This window comes from Perca flavescens, chromosome 4 (assembly GCF_004354835.1).
Source record: "Perca flavescens isolate YP-PL-M2 chromosome 4, PFLA_1.0, whole genome shotgun sequence".
Classification (NCBI taxonomy): domain Eukaryota; kingdom Metazoa; phylum Chordata; class Actinopteri; order Perciformes; family Percidae; genus Perca; species Perca flavescens.
This window is the reverse complement of record NC_041334.1, coordinates 27,068,151-27,085,512: the sequence shown is the minus strand read 5'-3', so window position 1 is coordinate 27,085,512 and position 17,362 is coordinate 27,068,151. Positions and strand designations below refer to the sequence as shown.

The following is a 17,362-nucleotide window of genomic DNA, read 5'->3' as shown; positions in this document are numbered from 1 at the left end:
AGTGGCACAGCAGAAATCCATTTCGCTCACAGCTCCTTCAGCTGGTGGACCTTGAAACTATTAAATAAGCTGGCTAGAAATTTGTTTCGACACACAAGTTTGTTGGACACACGTTTGAACCGTATTTACTAGAAATAGGCCTTTTACATATGCTGGTAAATGCAGTAAAAGCACATTAAACCAGATGTTTTTGAATGCAATTGGAATCAGATGTCTGCCTATGTGACATGCATCTAACAAATCAGAATATAAGTCATTTTAATTTGCCTTTGGCCTTCCACCACCTATCGGTAGCAAAGCCCAACCTTTGGCTACAGGCCTCGGCTGATCCTCACCTTGAATTATCATGTTTGTCAGGTTTGCATCCTTTGCAGATGGCGATTTGGCTGGGCTTGTTGGTCTGAGTGAATTCAAATGTGTTTTACTTTTAAAGTCAAATGGACAGGTGGAGAAAAAATGTCCAGAAATGTAGCCAAAACTGAACTGAGCATCGATACCTATGTGCTTGTGCATAGCCTGTGAGTCACAGATATATTGTGGCAGCACATTAAAAGCAGCTGTGTTTTTCCATGTCTTACGTTTCGTTTCAGAAAGAGTCTTTTCTCCTGTAAAAATGAAACTAGAAGACAGACCTTGGAGATCTAAGGAGCGTGATTGAGTGCAGGCGTGTGTAAGTGGGTGCTCCTCAGTGTGCTCCTACCTAACCATAACAACCTGCAGGTCGTTTTTACCTCCACTCCCCGCTTCCCCTCTCTCCGTTAGTCACTTCCTTGCTTTAAGTTCCTAGCTGTGTTGCGCTCTGGTTCTCGGGCAGCGTGTCTTCACTGTGAATCAGAGGGAAAGCAGCCCCAGAAACAACACATGTATTCACACAAAGATCGCAGGAATGCGTCATTGTAACTTTTAGAAAGTTGGTTGACAGATGGTTTAGAACTATCTGCATTGTCGTACTTATCCGGAAACATTAATTAAAGGACTTTGCCTTGAATTAAAACAACATTGCATTTCTCACTCACTTAATCATTGTGTTCATATTCTCTGCCCTGCCCTTCTTTGTTCTCTCTACAATCCCTGAACTCCACTTATAATGTGTACACAACAATATATAATGTGTATAATGCAGACCTACTATAATTGTATGGAATCATATAGCTCAGCTTTATTCCGCTCCTTTCTCTCTCTGTTTTAGACTTGCATACAAGCTAACCGATCACATCCACTCAGTATGCAGCCGCTGATCTCCGTTCACATCCCTTTTCCATGTGACTAAAGAATGCATTAACATGACTAAAATGACTCTCAGCGCGGACCATCAGAGAAAATGAAAAGGCCGAATGATGACAGTCGGGCAGCTCTGTCTTCCACATGCTCGCACAGTGCGGTTTAGCTGTCAGTTCGAAATATGTTCATTTCAAACCAGATGATATCAGGCAAGCTCTGAACAATAAAAAAAAAATTATGCATAAGACATTTTGGTGTCCCTCACAGTAATAAGAGGGAGATCGAGCCTGATGCACCTCTCTGTCTGTTTTGAGCCTTTCTAACGCCACATCTGTTATTGGCACATTATTCAGGACAATCAGGCTCATGCCATCCTCAAAATTACGGAGGCAGTGCCACACTGATATGGAGAGAGCAATCAGCTGTATTGCTGAAATAAGAAGGCATGCACTTTCTGTATCCGAGTGACAAATATTACTGTTTTCCTGTCAGTATGTGAATGAGAAAATGAGAAAAAGAGAGATGCCATCTGAAGGTATTTTGATTGTTAATGAGACAAATTGACAGAAAAAAAGTGCTTGTAGTTTCCTCATGTGACAGTTTTGCAGAATAAACCAAATCTCAGATGTAGACATGTGCTGGATCTGACGCAAAACATGGAAAAAATATAAACCTTGATATTTATGAAAACAAATGATGTCAGGAAAATCTAAATCTGCATCCTTTGCCCACCCAGAGGACCCCAAATACTTAGGGTCAGTGCAAAAAATACACAATATCCAAGGGCAGAATTTTCTCTGTTCCAGTCCATAATCTGAAGCGACTGCCAGATAGCAGAGTTGGTCTTTTGGACAGGCTGCTGGCATGTGAGTGTGACAGAATAGGAGGAGCAGGTTTATGCTTACAGTTAACATGGAAGGAGCCAGCAGCAACCAATGGCAGGGGTGAACTTACAGGAAATGATGCGTGTGTGGTTGGAGTGACTCATGACCTCAGTATGCCACAGATGAGTTGTCCAGATGTGTCTTCTTCACCCCCCCTTGCTCTATCACTCTCCCTCTCTCTCACTTTTATTACATTCCCTTTGAAACTGAGCTAGATTAACATTCAGTAGTACTGTAGATGCTGATGCTCCATGCTATGCACAGGAGGGCTGATCCCAGAGCTGTCACTAAGCCTTCCTTCCCTGCTTGTACTGTAAGAGCTACAGTACCTGCTCCCCCTGCAAAGTGAGCCACAGCGTGCTGCTTAGCACAGACACTGGCCTACAATCTCCTTAAGAGGTCATGTGCAGTTAAAAGGCAAGCTGGTCAGCACATTTTCAATCTTCTCTCCTTTCAACATTCAACACTTTGTTCAGCTTTAAACTCTCTCTCTCTCTCGCTCTCTCTCTCTCTCTTTCTCTGTGTCTCTGTCTGTGTGAGTGTCTCTCTCTTTCTCTCTCTCTCTCTCTCTCTCTCTCTCTCTCTCTCTCTCATTTCTTTTTTAGTCTACACTTTAGTCCCTCAAATGATCCACTCAGTCTTTCCCCTCCTGCTTCTGGATCTTTTTTTTTTTTTTTTTTTTTTTTTTTTGCCATTCTGCCTGTGTATTTCTGCTGTGACGCCTTCGCCAGATGCTTGTGGGAGTGTTTTGGAGTGCGTGAGGTTGGCGAGGGGAAGTGGGGGGTGGGGGTGTATGAGCAGTTGGTGTTAAAACTTCAATCGCACTTTAAAAGTGACAGTTGGGAGGTATAAGAACCATATCAGCTCCTTTTTAAAAGTAATGCCACTGATATAACTACACTATTGATCCCCCTGTGTGAGCAGCGTAGTACGAGCGGTGGGTGCCTGTGAAGATGTATTCCCCTCACTTATACTCCCACATACAGTTATTGGAAAAAAACTCTGCCTAGCATTGCTCCGTTTAGCAATACACGTTAAATACATTATCTCGACATCCACTCGGCTGTTGTTTTTCTTAAACCAACAGGGAGCAGAGAGATGAACGAGGAAATGCGTAGAAAACAAGTTGTTTAGAGAAAGTAGGGAACAGATGAAGAAGGCGTCTGGTCCTGTTTTTTCAATTATGCTGTGTTGTTTTTTTATAGCATAGTTTGAGACAGACAGAGCTGCAGTTAATGAATCCAGACTGTTTTCCCACCTCTGGGGAACAGACAAAGGGGAGGGATAGGGGGGTGATGCATGGAGGAGGAGGAGGGGAGAGAATGGGAGGAGATTGAAAAGTCTTTTCGCTGGAGCCATTTCTGTTTAGCAAAGGTGGAGGAAAATGGAGAGCTGGGGGTGTCAGAAAGCAGGGGCGCGGACATTTTTTCAGGTTTTTCAGTAAACCTCTTGAATATTGCACAATCTCCTATCTTCTCCCTCCTTTGTAAACCCGTTGCTTAATCAGTGAATCACTGTGTTGTGGGGCAGCTGGAAGTGTTTAAACAGAGAATGCTGTGTTAAAAATTAAGAGCACCTTTGGGAATATGGCCCCTGATTCCCATAAACCTCAGAAATGCTGCTGCACAATGGCCAAGTTTCCCTAATGGAAATCAGATATATATCTCTCTTTCTTCTCTTCTCTGTCTTCTTTTTTCTCTTCTCACACATCCATCTGCATTAAAAAAAAAAAAAAAATCTGTTTTCCACTTTTTCCACCAAAATATTTGAAAATGTTTAATTTCCTTTCAAATATACAAAAGACAAACAGTACAAGGGCCATAAAAGGCAAATCAAGACAAAAACACAAATAAATAAAAAAAACACACTATGAAGCATACAGATCAAATAGCTTGACAAATGTTCACTGATAGAGTCTGTCATCGCTTTCAACATTAAATTAGATTAGATAATACTTTATTCATCCCACAATGGGGAAATTCACTTGTTACAGCAGCAGTTTTTCCACAATAAAAACAAACTAACAAAACAAACAAACAACAGGCAAACGACAGACAATGTGCAAAAAGTACTGAATGAATGTAAAGTGGCATTATATAAAAAGTACATCACATCTTGGTACAGCTTCCTACCAAACAAATGCAAGAGAAAGCTGGCTAGGATAGCCAGGCAAGCCATTAAGATCATAGGCATTCCACAAAAACAGCCATCTGATGTTTATATACAAGCAGTGGAAAGAAAATCCAGCTTCATCATCCAGGGTGCCTCCCACCCCCTCCACCAGAGCTTTGAGCTATTACCATCAGGAAGAAGGTTCAGAGTGCCTCCGGCTAAAAAGTCATTATGCAACAAATCCTTCCTTCCCAATGCAATACATATACAAAACTCATGCTACTGACCCATCACACGCACTCTGCCTTCAATCAAAAGAACATTTTCTAATATGGCAACATATTAGACAGTAAAGCTTTTTGAATCTTGAATCTTAATCTGGAGGTATCGCAAGAAATCGGTCTTTGACGGCCCATATTTCTCCTGAAGCTGCCCAAATGATGCAAACATAACCTGAATGTATAAATACCCAAAGCTATACAGCTCTAATTCCTTCCATTGATCAAACAACGGATGGAGCATCCATTGCTGGAGTAAACAACAGATGTGGCGATATCGGCAGCGTAAAAGATAGAGCTCTAAGCTTAAACTATTTTGCTACTTGTGTCCAGATCTGAATAGTACGATGAATAATCTGACTATGACTAAAACATGATTTTAGGAGACATTACGGTAGCACCAAGCGAGTAGGGTAGTCTTCTCTCTCCTTATTCAGCCAGCCGTCGAGCACAACCGTCTCATCCAGCCAGTAGGCTACAAAGCGCATGGAATCTGGTAGAGCCAGCAACCCACACGCCCTACACCTGCACAGATGACATCTCCTAATCCTATGGGATTTATAGTTCCAGATATATGCAATGAGTTATAGAATCCAGAATCTAGTTTTAATAACGTGTATATGTAAGTTTTGAAAGAGATCTAACAATTGAGGGAGACAGAACTATTTTCACACTTTTATTGCGCTCCTATGCGAAAGGAATCTGCTTTGTCGTTTCCCCCCACTCAAGCTTTTCATTCCTGGTTGGAGACATCGACCCTCTGGTCTCCTCTAAATCATCACAGTGGCCTGCTCACCCTGGTAAACATACCACCATATTAGACCTCCACCCTTAGCACTGAGCACTGCATGACCAAGGACTCCTGCAGCAAGACTTTAGCCCTATATCGGAGTTGTTTGTGTACGTGTGAGTCGGTGCGTGGGGATAGTTCTGTGGAGAGCAGAGCTTTTGACAGCTGTGAAAATACAAGTCCTGTGGTTTGTGAAGCCCTCCTCCCCACTCTGTCTCTCACTCTTTCTCTAGTCATGCATACGTATAGTTTTCATTCCCTATGTTAAGATATTATTAATTAAATAGTATTGATATTTATGTGACAGTCAGCTGCTGGAAGAAATATTCAGATGCTTTGTTAAAAGTAGCAAAACCACAATGTAGAAATACTAAATTACAAGTTAAAGTCTTCATATCCTCTTCAAAATGGCACTTAAAGCAGCTATAATCAATATTTTTATATTAGCAATGGCTACAGTCATAAGCAATTTAGCATCTTTCAGTTTATTGTTTTTTTTTCCAGTCCCAACTTTACTCTTTTGTTTCAACTACACTGTTTGGTTCAAATAATCATGGTATGCATCTTAACTACTAGGCTACCTAGCAATTTTTTAGAGGAAAAGCTTTAAAAACCAACTGCACGCGTGGCTGGGTTGGCTCAGTTGGTAGAGTAGGCGCACATATACATGGAGGTTTATGACTCGATGCAGAGGTCCAGGGTTCAAGTCTGACCTGTGACAATTTCCTGCATGTCTTCCCCCTCTCTCTCCCCTTTCTCACCTAGTAGTCCTATCCATTAAAGGCGGAAAAGCCCCAAAAAATAATCTTACATTTTTTTTAACTGTACGCTACCTGCACAGCACTAAAAGGCAGACAGAAAAAAATAGCGACTTGCTAGCTAGGTGAACATACTGTAGTGCAGCATGTAGCAGCTAAATCTGAATATTTGCCTTTTTTGTAAAAAGCAAAAACAGCTAAATTGAGATATTAGACTTACATTTATCAGGAAGGACTGTAACACAATGTCAAATGAATGCTAATGTTACCCAATATCAGAGGGATGTGAAAACTGAGAGGTTGCTAACAACAACTTATCAACTTGAAAGGTGATAATATGTCAGCGATGTGTCCAAAGTTTATTTCTGCTGCCCCCAAGTGTCCAAAAAAAATTCTGTTTTTGCAGGTCCATTGCATTATTTTCAAAAGTACTAACTATTCAGAGAAAATGTCACTGTCAAGTTATCATATATTATTGGATAATTAATATTATTATGTATTGTTATTATTATTACTGAAGCATTGCGTTTGCCACATTTTAATGCTGTGTTGCATGCAATTGCGCAAGTCAGGACCCGCGAACGCAAATTTTTTTTTTTGCAGGGTGGTAGGGGAAGACTCATGAATATGCCTGCTCTGGTTGGGTTGGTTAGGTTTAGGCAAGAGGAGTGGGATTGGTTATGGTTAGGGTAAGAATGTCAGAGCGATAATATTCCAAAAAGGTGTAATACATGAGTAGTATGGATAACTGTGTGTAAATATATGCCAAGGTACTGTAAATGCACAGGGGTGCAAATAGCATACATTGATATTTGTACAAGACGGGGTATTAATAGAACACATTGCTGTGTGCACAGGCGGGGTACGAATAGCATTCATTTCTAATTGCACCAGGGTACGAATAGCACTTCTAATTGCACCAGGGTACAAATAGCATACACTGCTAATTGTACCAGGGGTAAAAATAGCATACACTTCTAATTGTACCTGGGGTACAAATAGCATACACTTCTAATTGCACCAGGGTACAAATAGCATACTACTAATTGTACCAGGGGTGCAAATAGCATACACTGCTAATTGTACCAGGGGTGCAAATAGCCTCACCCTATATATAAATATAGTGGTATATATGTGTGTGTGTTTTTGTTATACTGGTAGTTTAATATTTTATATAACAATGCATGATATTTTATATGCTAATTATATATATATTTTTTTAAATCTCAGTTTGCAAAGTAAATAGTAACTCAATAAATGTGTTGTAAAAGGTACAACTTTAACCTCTGAAATATAGTGGTGTACTGTACCAGTATAAAGTTGCATAAAATAGAAAAGTAAAGTACAGTACTTGAGTAAATGTACTTTCCACCACTTACTACAGTAAATAGATCATTATGGACCTTTAACATCCTCACATCTCCTTTCCTTTAGCTTTAACAATAGCTTTCTTTCTCTGATCCTTGGCTCAGAGTTAGTGTGGCTGAGCTGATGTTTGAGGAGAGGAAGGAAGAGGAGGGAATGAGGGAACCAGGAGAAGGGTATATTAGTGTCTCATGTTATTCTTTTTCACTATTTTTCTCCTCTCTCAGTCCCTCCCTATGTGGTCCTGAACCACATTCGGGACATTTGGATAGAGCAGGGGTATTCCAGTTTTTTTTCCTGTAAATGTTCCATAAAGTGTGTGTGCGTGTGTGTGTGTGTGTGTGTGTGTGTCTAGGTGTTTGATTTTCATCGTCCGATGGTGCACTGGTCATCCCTGTGAGCTGAGCCTCGGGAAAATAAACGCAGCAGAACCCGCACGCCCGGCGTCGCTTAGCTACAGCTACGCCAACATCGCACTCCTAGAAGCAACAAAAAGCCTGTCTCATATTCTGTCTGTCTGAGTGACTTTGAATGACAGACACATTACCTATCCACTTAATAACTGCAGTTGGCTGCCCTCTCGTTTTTCGGTTAAGAAAAATGCCTTAAGTCCAAACCTTAAAGTCTGGACTGTTTGTGAACGTGTGTGTGAGTGTTGCAGAGAGAGAGAGAGATCTGTTGAAGTAGTTGCTACACAGTATTGCTGACTAATTTCATCACATGACTATGAGTCAAACCTCTTACCCATCTGCTACAAGTATGTACAACAACAACAACACACGCTTGAGCGCTTTACCAAAATCAAATAAAAATGAATCAACTCAAGTACTAAAAACTGTGTTTTTTTGCCTCCCCCTGCACCTCCCGTGTCCCATCTTACCCCCCTCCTTACCCTTCCGCCCTTTCTCTGTCCAGATGTGGAGCAGATGGCCATCGACTGGCTCACCGGAAACTTCTACTTTGTGGATGACGTGGACGACAGAATCTTTGTGTGTGACAAGGATGGGCAGACATGTGTCACTCTCCTGGACCAGGAGCTGTATAATCCTAAAGGCATTGCCCTGGACCCTACCATGGGGTCAGTTTGATCTCTTACTTTCTGTTTTACACACCATGCAAACTCATAATAATCCTATGAGAACAACTGGAGCCCGACTTCTGTCATCTGTTGTTGTTACCCGACTTTAAAACAAGGAGTTGAAATGCGGAGGGGGAGGGGGAGGGGGGGGGGGGCTAAGTGGAAGTTTGGACATTGGAGTAATTGAATGCAGATGTTCTGCTTGCACTGTGGTACGTTGACTGTATAGGTTTTGAGTGTAAAAGCATGGATTTTTTTTTCAGCTCAGTTGTTTATGACCAGACTATCCAACTGAATTCCAGAAAGTGTGTACATATCTGTGGTGCGTTCTTGAGTGAGTGTCTGAGAGCCTGTGTGTGTTGGAAAAAATTACGAGCACAAATGTGAGAGTGTGTGTGTGTGTGTATGTATGTGCATTGTTTTCATCCCACGCAATTTCCTTTTTGGTTGGTTCATTGGTTCCTCCAGTGACAAGGTCAGGTAGATTCACTGTAGCTGCTTTTGTTTGTTGTTGTGGTCCGTAGTGTCGTTAGAGTGGGAAGAAAAACAACACTAACAACAATATAACCGCAAAAGTCATCCTTTTTGTGCTGTTAAATTAGTGACCACAAGTCTTTCCTAAAATCTCGCACTAACTGTATTCACCCTCGAAAAAGTAAAAGTAAAAAAAACAACATTATAGTTCTACTTTTTCTTTGTTTTTACTATTACTCCACTATGACATGATTTTCTGAGATTTAGGTTCGGTTAGAAAGGGAAATTTTAAGATGTTTGATGAAGGGAAATGTGTGAAATGTGTTTTGCAACATGTTTAACGCATTTTTATTTTATTTTTTTAAATGTTGCTTGCTATCACATTTACATGGACTGTGGACATAATTTGTTTTTTGAAGTTTTAAATAAGTCACTATTTTAGTTTTGGCAGCAGTGAAAGACTGAGCTCTGTTCTGTTCTCATACTGTTTGTGTTTGGTTCTGAATTGAGTTTACAGTAGATATGTGTTCCTTCACAATATTGCTAGCCTATAAAACTACAAATATTTAGAAAAAAACTCCAAGTTCTTGAAAATGGTATACTGTAGGAGAGCTACTGAATCTAAGTTGAGGACTTCAGACCTCTTGTTTTGTCCAACCAACAGTCCAAAACCTAAAGATAATAAGCAAATATTCAACATTATTCCTTGAAAAAATCTTGCTTTCCGTCTGCCATTCGGGATGTTTCCTACTTTTCTCATTTTACCTTACTGAAGATAAATCACTACTGACTCCCTGTGATAGAAATAAGGGCAATAAATCACTTCTAACAAAGTCAGATGAGCTGAAAATAAAACGGTTTTCCAATTTAATTGATCTATTTATCCATCTGTCCTCAATCTGATCCTGTGTTTCCACAGGAAGGTCTTCTTCACAGACTACGGTCAGATTCCAAAGGTGGAGCGCTGCGACATGGATGGCCAGAACCGAACCAAGCTTGTGGACAGTAAGATTGTATTTCCCCACGGCATAACGCTGGATCTGGTCAGCAGGCTGGTGTACTGGGCTGATGCCTACCTCGACTACATTGAGGTGGTGGACTATGAAGGCAAGAACCGGCACACCATCATCCAAGGCCTGCTGGTGAGAACCGCTGCACCACACTCCCATTATCATCAATTAGCAGGAAGATAATCTCTCTTAAATTAGCTGTCCTTAGCTGTATGCTATTCATAATGCTCTAAACACTCTTGTGTGCTTTAGAGTTCCCTATATATCTAAAACGCACCTTATGTTTCTCCTGCGCACTCCTGTAATGTGTTCTTGCCCAGTGAGTTATGAGCAGAGAGGCGTCCGTGGACGTTTGCCTTTTCATTAAAGCAGCTGATTAATAGTTTCTAATGCTGAGGCTGTTGATGTTGCAGCGCTGATGAAGCACAGTGGCCCTTAAACCCATTACCATGGCTTTTACTGTGATCTGTGGAGAAGTAATGGCTTTCATTTAACCACAGAGTTTAAGGGCACACACACACACACACACACACACACACACACACACACACACACACCAACCACCATCTCTTGCTTTGTGTGTGTGCACCTGTAATAGGGCATTGCACATCCATCAGGTAAAGGTTAAAGGTAAGTGTGTTAATGATGGTGTTGAGTTTGGGCTGTTTTATCAAGAGTGTGTGTGCTTATTAAGGCCGGACATGCTCTTTTAAAGCTGCATATGAAACTCTTTCGTGTAAAAATACAGTTTAAAAAAGTTTGAATCATGATGCATTGGGTCGTGATTAGAGACATATTGTCCCATGCCTGCTAATTGAGATCCTTTAGCTGTGGATAGTCTGTGAAGTGTGTGAAATCAAGTAGTGCAACTTTTGTTTTTATTCATGGTGGCATTGGTCCGGTTTGTCTTGGCTAGATCTATGAGTAAAGGTGACATAGTTCACCATCCTGTTTCCTTACAGTCTGATGCTAATAGGTTCTTATTACCTGTATCACCTCAGGAGAGCATTGCCCTTCAGCCTATGGTAATAACCCATTTTTATCTTTCTCACTCTCTGTGTCTCTCTATGGCCCAGTGGGCTCCATACAGCCCTAGATAGACCTCAGTGGCGTTTCAGGTTTTATGGTGCTGCTGACACTTCTGCTGACACAGAATTCTTGACTTGCTTTCCATCCTGATTGTGTCAGATAAAAGCTAGTTTGTTCTTGAGTTTTGTCTATTGTGAGCAGTGGATGCTTTCCTGGTTCATCTTAGGTGCTGCTTCAACACTTGACACAACACTGGACTTTATATAATACCACTTCACATTGAATCATGGTCCATTGTTTTCAAATATTAGGACACATGATCATATATTGTTGCTTGCATAAAGACAAGCTACTGTATGAAGGTGAAGATGGAGGGGGCATCACTTGAGTTTGCACATCCAAAGTGAAAAAATCAGTGGCAAACTATTGATTTTGCACCAGACTTTGTTAGTTCACACACATATTTTTGCCTAAACATCCTTCCTTGGATCATGTAAAACTCTTTGCAAGCACTTACAGTATCTATCTTATGATCATGAAGAGCAGCATTGACTTTGTGACTGTCAGTAAAAGTTCATTTGTGGAAAACTAAGTTCTTAGCCAGACTATATGTATAGTTACATAATAAGTAAGTTGAGTAAAGCACTCAGAAAATGGGATTTTGAGTACATTGGAATCAATATCATCTCACTCTCCTTTACTCTGTCCCTCAACCTTCCCATCATCTCCCCACTTTTTATATTCTCTCTTCAAGATCGAACACCTGTACGGGCTGACTGTGTTTGAAAACTACCTGTATGCCACCAACTCAGACAACGCCAACATGCAGCCTAAAACCAGTGTGATCAGGGTCAACCGCTTCAACAGCACAGACTACCAAGTAGTGACCAGGGTGGACAAGGGAGGAGCGCTGCACGTATACCACCAGAGACGCCAGCCTCCAGGTAGAACACACACACACACACACACACAACACACACACAAACACACACACACACACACACACACACACACACACACACACACACACAGGCATGCACGCACACACACACACACACACACACACACACACACACGCTTTCATATGTCATGTACATCTGAATACTGTATTGATGCTTCTGGTTTAGTGACTTTATGTTGAAACTGAATTACTGTAATTGTTGGGTCTTTGTAAATTATAGACTGTGGTCTAGACCTACTTTATCTGTAAAGTGTCTTGAGATAACTCTTGTAATGATTTCATAGTATAAATAAAATTGAATTGAATGTTCCACCTTCTTGGTGTCTAGTACGTAGCCATGCATGTGAGGTGGACCAATTTGGGAAGGCTGGAGGCTGCTCGGACATCTGTCTGCTGGGAAATGGCCACAAGACCCGGACCTGCCGCTGTCGCTCTGGATTTAGCCTGGGCAGCGATGGCAAGTCCTGCAAAAGTGAGTAGGACTATAAGTGTAATTAAACAATGATTAATGTTCAGCAGCTGCAAGTCAACAAATTATCTACGTACAAAGAAACTCCAGTAGGCACTGTGAGATAGCTGTTACCTGTCAAAAGACCCTTTCAAACATCCACCGAAACCAGTTTTTTTCTGAACAGGCACTTGTACCTCAGGGGGGGTACTTCTGCAGTTGGCTGAGGGTACCGCATGTGGAAAGATTGTTGACTAACTAGCTGAAGTAATTTGAAAAAAATAAATAAAAGAACAATTTCATTTAAAAAAAAAATATATATGTAAAATATTGGGCAGACTGTAACAGCTGAAACTAGTTAACACTTTTATATTTGGGAAGAAAACATTGGTAAGCAAGCAAAAAGCAAGCAAGCAGAAAGGTCTAAAGAGTTAGCTTAGCTAACTTAGTTAAAAGTACTAAAGAAGTAAAAGGTTAAAACTGACAGCTAACTATAATATATATATATATATATATATATATATATATATATATATATATATATATATATATATATATATATATATATATATATATATATATGAAAAATATATTCCAAAGCTAAAAGTAATAGATAAGAAGAAAAATTTAACTATTTAAACTAATTATTAATATATTAGCTCAAAGTAGCCCAATATAAATTGTTAAAAATAGATAGTGGTTATCTAAAAGTAATGGTTAAACAGTTGTAATAATAATAACAATAATAGTAATAGTAATGGATGAAATATCCAGCTCTTGCTACTCCAAGATCAATACAATTTAAAATGTGATTAAACTAACCTCAACATTGAGCGTTCAGTTGTATGAAAACATTATTGTAACAATATTTTCTTTATCTATAATTCAAAATATTAAATAACATCCAGTTTAAAAATAAATTCAAATGAGCACATTTGGGACATGGCGGGTCGTACACTGCATACTGTAGATTCAGCACAAATGTGTGCATGCTCCCAGCAGAACTGTAAGTATTAAACTCAGGAGCCACAGTGATTCAGCTCTGTAGACCTAAAGGCAAGTCTTGCCAAGGTTAGATCAGGGCTGCAGTTCTCCCCTGGGCTACAGACTGGGAAAGAGCTATGAACAAAGTAGCTGAGCAACACATAACTAAGTCTGGCTCTCTAGCTCTCTGCTGACCGTCCCATAAAGCTGTCAGCCTGATTCAGCTTGTTCAGAGAAGGCTTTTAATATTCTATCAACCAATAATAACATTATATCGATCTGCCTCCTGAGAATAGACTGTCCTTGAAAATGACACCGTTAATTTAAGTAAAGACAACCTCCTCCTCCTCTCCTCTCTCTGCATCTCAATTGAAAATCACTTAATTTTCGTTTAAGGTTTTTGCCGATCTTGCATGTTATTGACTTGTTTAATCAATTCACATTATTTGTTGGAAAAAACAATTAGTCAGCATCTAATTATTTCATTCTTTGTCAACAGGACATGGGTGAGAGGGTGAAAGAAGTTTAGTGTTAACTGCCTCTGTTTAAATGTGTACATATAAATTCAGGTCTTAGCTTCAGTCCTTTGTCTTCCTGTTTTGCTACAGAACCTGAGCATGAGCTTTTCCTGGTCTATGGTAAAGGTCGCCCAGGGGTGATCAGGGGCATGGACATGAATGCCAAGGTGCCTGATGAGTACATGATCCCCATAGAGAACCTGATGAACCCCAGAGCTCTGGACTTTCACGCTGAGAGCGAGTTCATTTACTTTGCCGACGCCACCAGCTACATCATCGGGCGACAGAAGATTGATGGAACAGAGAGGGATACCATTGTGAAGGAAGGTAGCGTAATGACAGCTCATTTGAGAAAAACAAAAATGATGTTCAGATAAAAGATATAAGGGCTAAAACAAGAGTCAGTGCAAGTTTAAACTTGTGCAATGGTTTTCCGAAATCTAGTAAACGTGAAAAAAACCTCTGCATTAGAATTTTAAGTTTGTGTAAAAATTGTTGTAAAAACTTCTTTAGATTGTGTGACTTATTTTTTTTTACCAGGTGACACCGAGGTTACACATGCACATACAAGTTATACAGTGGTGTGAAAAAGTGTTTGCCCCCTTCCTCATTTCCTGTTCCTTTGCATGTGTGTCACACTTAAGTGTTTCGGAACATCAAACCAATTTAAACAAAAGTCAAGGACAACACAAGTAAACACAAAATGCAATTTGTAAATGAAGGTGTTTATTATTAAAGGAGAAAAAAAATCCAAACCATCATGGCCCTGTGTGAAAAAGTGATTGCCCCCCTTGTTAAAACATACTATAACTGTGGTTGTCCACACCTGAGTTCAATTTCTCTAGCCACACCCAGGCCTGATTATTGCCACACCTGTTCACAATCAAGGCATCACTTAAATAGGAGCTGCTTGACACAGTAAGGTCCACCAGAAGATCCTTAAAAGCTACACATCATGCCGAGACCCAAAGAAATTCAGGAACAATTGAGAAAGAAAGTAATTGAGATCTATCAGTCTGGAAAGGGTTATAAAGCCATTTCCAAAGCTTTGGGAATCCAGCGAACCACAGTGAGAGCCATTATCCACAAATGGCGAAGACATGGAACAGTGGTGAACCTTCCCAGGAGTGGCCGGCCGCCCAAAATTACCCCAAGAGCGCAGCGACGACTCATCCAAGAGGTCACAAAAGACCCCACAACAACGTCCAAAGAACTGCAGGCCTCACTTGCCTCAGTTAAGGTCAGCGTTCATGCCTCCACCATCAGGAAAAGACTGGGCAAAAATGGCCTGCATGGCAGAGTTCCAAGGAGAAAACCACTGCTGAGCAAAAAGAACATCAAAGCTCGTCTCAATTTCTCCAGAACACATCTTGATGATCCCCAAGACTTTTGGGACAACATTCTGTGGACCGATGAGACAAAAGTGGAACTCTTTGGAAGGTGTGTGTCCAAGTATATCTGGCGTAGAAGGAACACTGCATTTCATAAAAAGAACATTATACCAACTGTAAAATATGGTGGTGGCAGTGTGATGGTCTGGGGCTGTTTTGCTCCTTCAGGACCTGGAAGACTTGCCGTGATAAAAGGAACTATGAATTCTGCTGTCTACCAAGAGATCCTGAAGGAGAATGTCCGACCATCTGTTCGTGTACTCAAGCTGAAACGAACTTGGGTTCTGCAGCAGGACAATGATCCTAAACACACCAGCAAGTCCACCACCGAATGGCTGAAGAAAAACAAAATGAAGACTTTGGAGTGGCCTAGCCAAAGTCCTGACCTGAATCCTATTGAGATGTTGTGGTATGACCTTAAAAAGGCCGTTCATGCTCGAAAACCCTCTAATGTAACTGAATTAGGACAATTCTGCAAAGATGAGTGGGCCAAAATTCCTCCAGGACGCTGTAAAAGCCTCATTGCACGTTATCGCAAACGCTTGGTTGCAGTTGTTGCTGCTAAGGGTGGCCCAACCAGTTATTAGGTTTAGGGGGCAATCACTTTTTCACACAGGGCCATGATGGTTTGGATTTTTTTTCTCCTTTAATGATAAACACCTTCATTTACAAATTGCATTTTGTGTTTACTTGTGTTGTCCTTGACTATTGTTTAAATTGGTTTGATGTTCCGAAACACTTAAGTGTGACAAACATGCAAAGGAACAGGAAATGAGGAAGGGGGCAAACACTTTTTCACACCACTGTAAGTATGAATTCTTGCCCAGGTTTTGGCTGTAAAAGCAGGGCCAAAATTGGCCCATAAATGCATGCATGAGTTTTTACACAGGTTTACAAGGGGTGATAAACAATCATAGGCTTTAAAATGATTTTACAAGCTTAGAATTCTGTTAACACAAACATATTTAATCGATTAACCTCCGTTTATACAGGTTATCCCATTGAGAACGAGTGAACTGCTTTCCACAAATCCAACATTTAAAAGTCTACATAATAAAAAACAGCAGGCAGTAATCCTGTATAAAATCAAGGTTTAGAGCTAAAAGTATACAGTCACAAATTGAAATCTCGATTTACACTTTGCGGTCAGTATCTTCTCACCAACAGTATGTGTTTGTCTCAGGAATCCACACCGTAGAGGGCATAGCTGTGGACTGGATGGCTAACAACTTGTATTGGACAGACGACGGGCCTAAGAAAACCATCAGTGTGGCTCGGCTGGAAAAGGCTTCACAGACACGCAAAACCCTCATCGAGGGAAAAATGACTCACCCTCGTGCCATTGTAGTGGATCCTCTGCACGGGTAAGGGAGAAAAAGAGATGGAGAGAGAGTGGTGGAGTTGGATGTTTTTGTTCCAGAGAAAAGGGATAACGAGCATGGCACAAGTTGAAGAGTTGCACAGGTGTTGCACAGTTCAGGTACAATAGAGGGTAAGGCAGCAGTTAAAATTATGCTGACTTTAAGGTGACTGTTCAATGAAGTACAGAACTGTATAATGCATGCATGTCTGTGTGTGCTTATTTGTGTGCGTTTTAGTACCAAGAATGGCGTCTTTGTCTTTGTCTCTGTCCTGTGTTTATATTTGTCCTGCACGCTTATACTTGGCCAGGTCATCGTTGCAAATGAGAACCTGTTCTCAACGGCCTACCTGGTTAAATAAAGGTTAAATAAAATAAATAAAAATTTGTGGTCAGGCAACATACGGTGAGAGATAATGATAGGTGGTCATTTCTTCTGGTCAGCTATCTGATGACTCAAGTGAAATAATTACAGCTGCTCTGTCACTCACCTCTCTGTCCACTCTCTTTCTGTCTCAGTTTCACTCATGATGGAGATGGAGCATTTTGTGCATTACATGGTGGATTTCCTCGACAAGCATATTAACACACACACACACACACACACACACACACACACACAAACACAAACCCATATCTCTCTTGCGCTCCTTCAAATAGCTCTTAATCTTGCCGTCTATGGATGGGTCTTATTGATATGG

General features: G+C 40.6%; 1 protein-coding gene across 1 annotated transcript in view; it reads left to right on the top strand.

Annotated features, from left to right (window-relative positions):
• The window catches only part of LOC114554426 (low-density lipoprotein receptor-related protein 1), a 97,323-nt gene that overhangs the window by 33,879 nt on the left and 46,082 nt on the right, over positions 1-17,362 (top strand). Inside the window, exons 7-12 of the mRNA XM_028576267.1 lie at positions 8,324-8,486; positions 9,880-10,102; positions 11,754-11,943; positions 12,289-12,432; positions 14,001-14,237; positions 16,485-16,665. Of these exons, the coding sequence (XP_028432068.1) occupies positions 8,324-8,486; positions 9,880-10,102; positions 11,754-11,943; positions 12,289-12,432; positions 14,001-14,237; positions 16,485-16,665 (1,138 nt within the window). The remainder of the gene's footprint in view (positions 1-8,323; positions 8,487-9,879; positions 10,103-11,753; positions 11,944-12,288; positions 12,433-14,000; positions 14,238-16,484; positions 16,666-17,362) is intronic.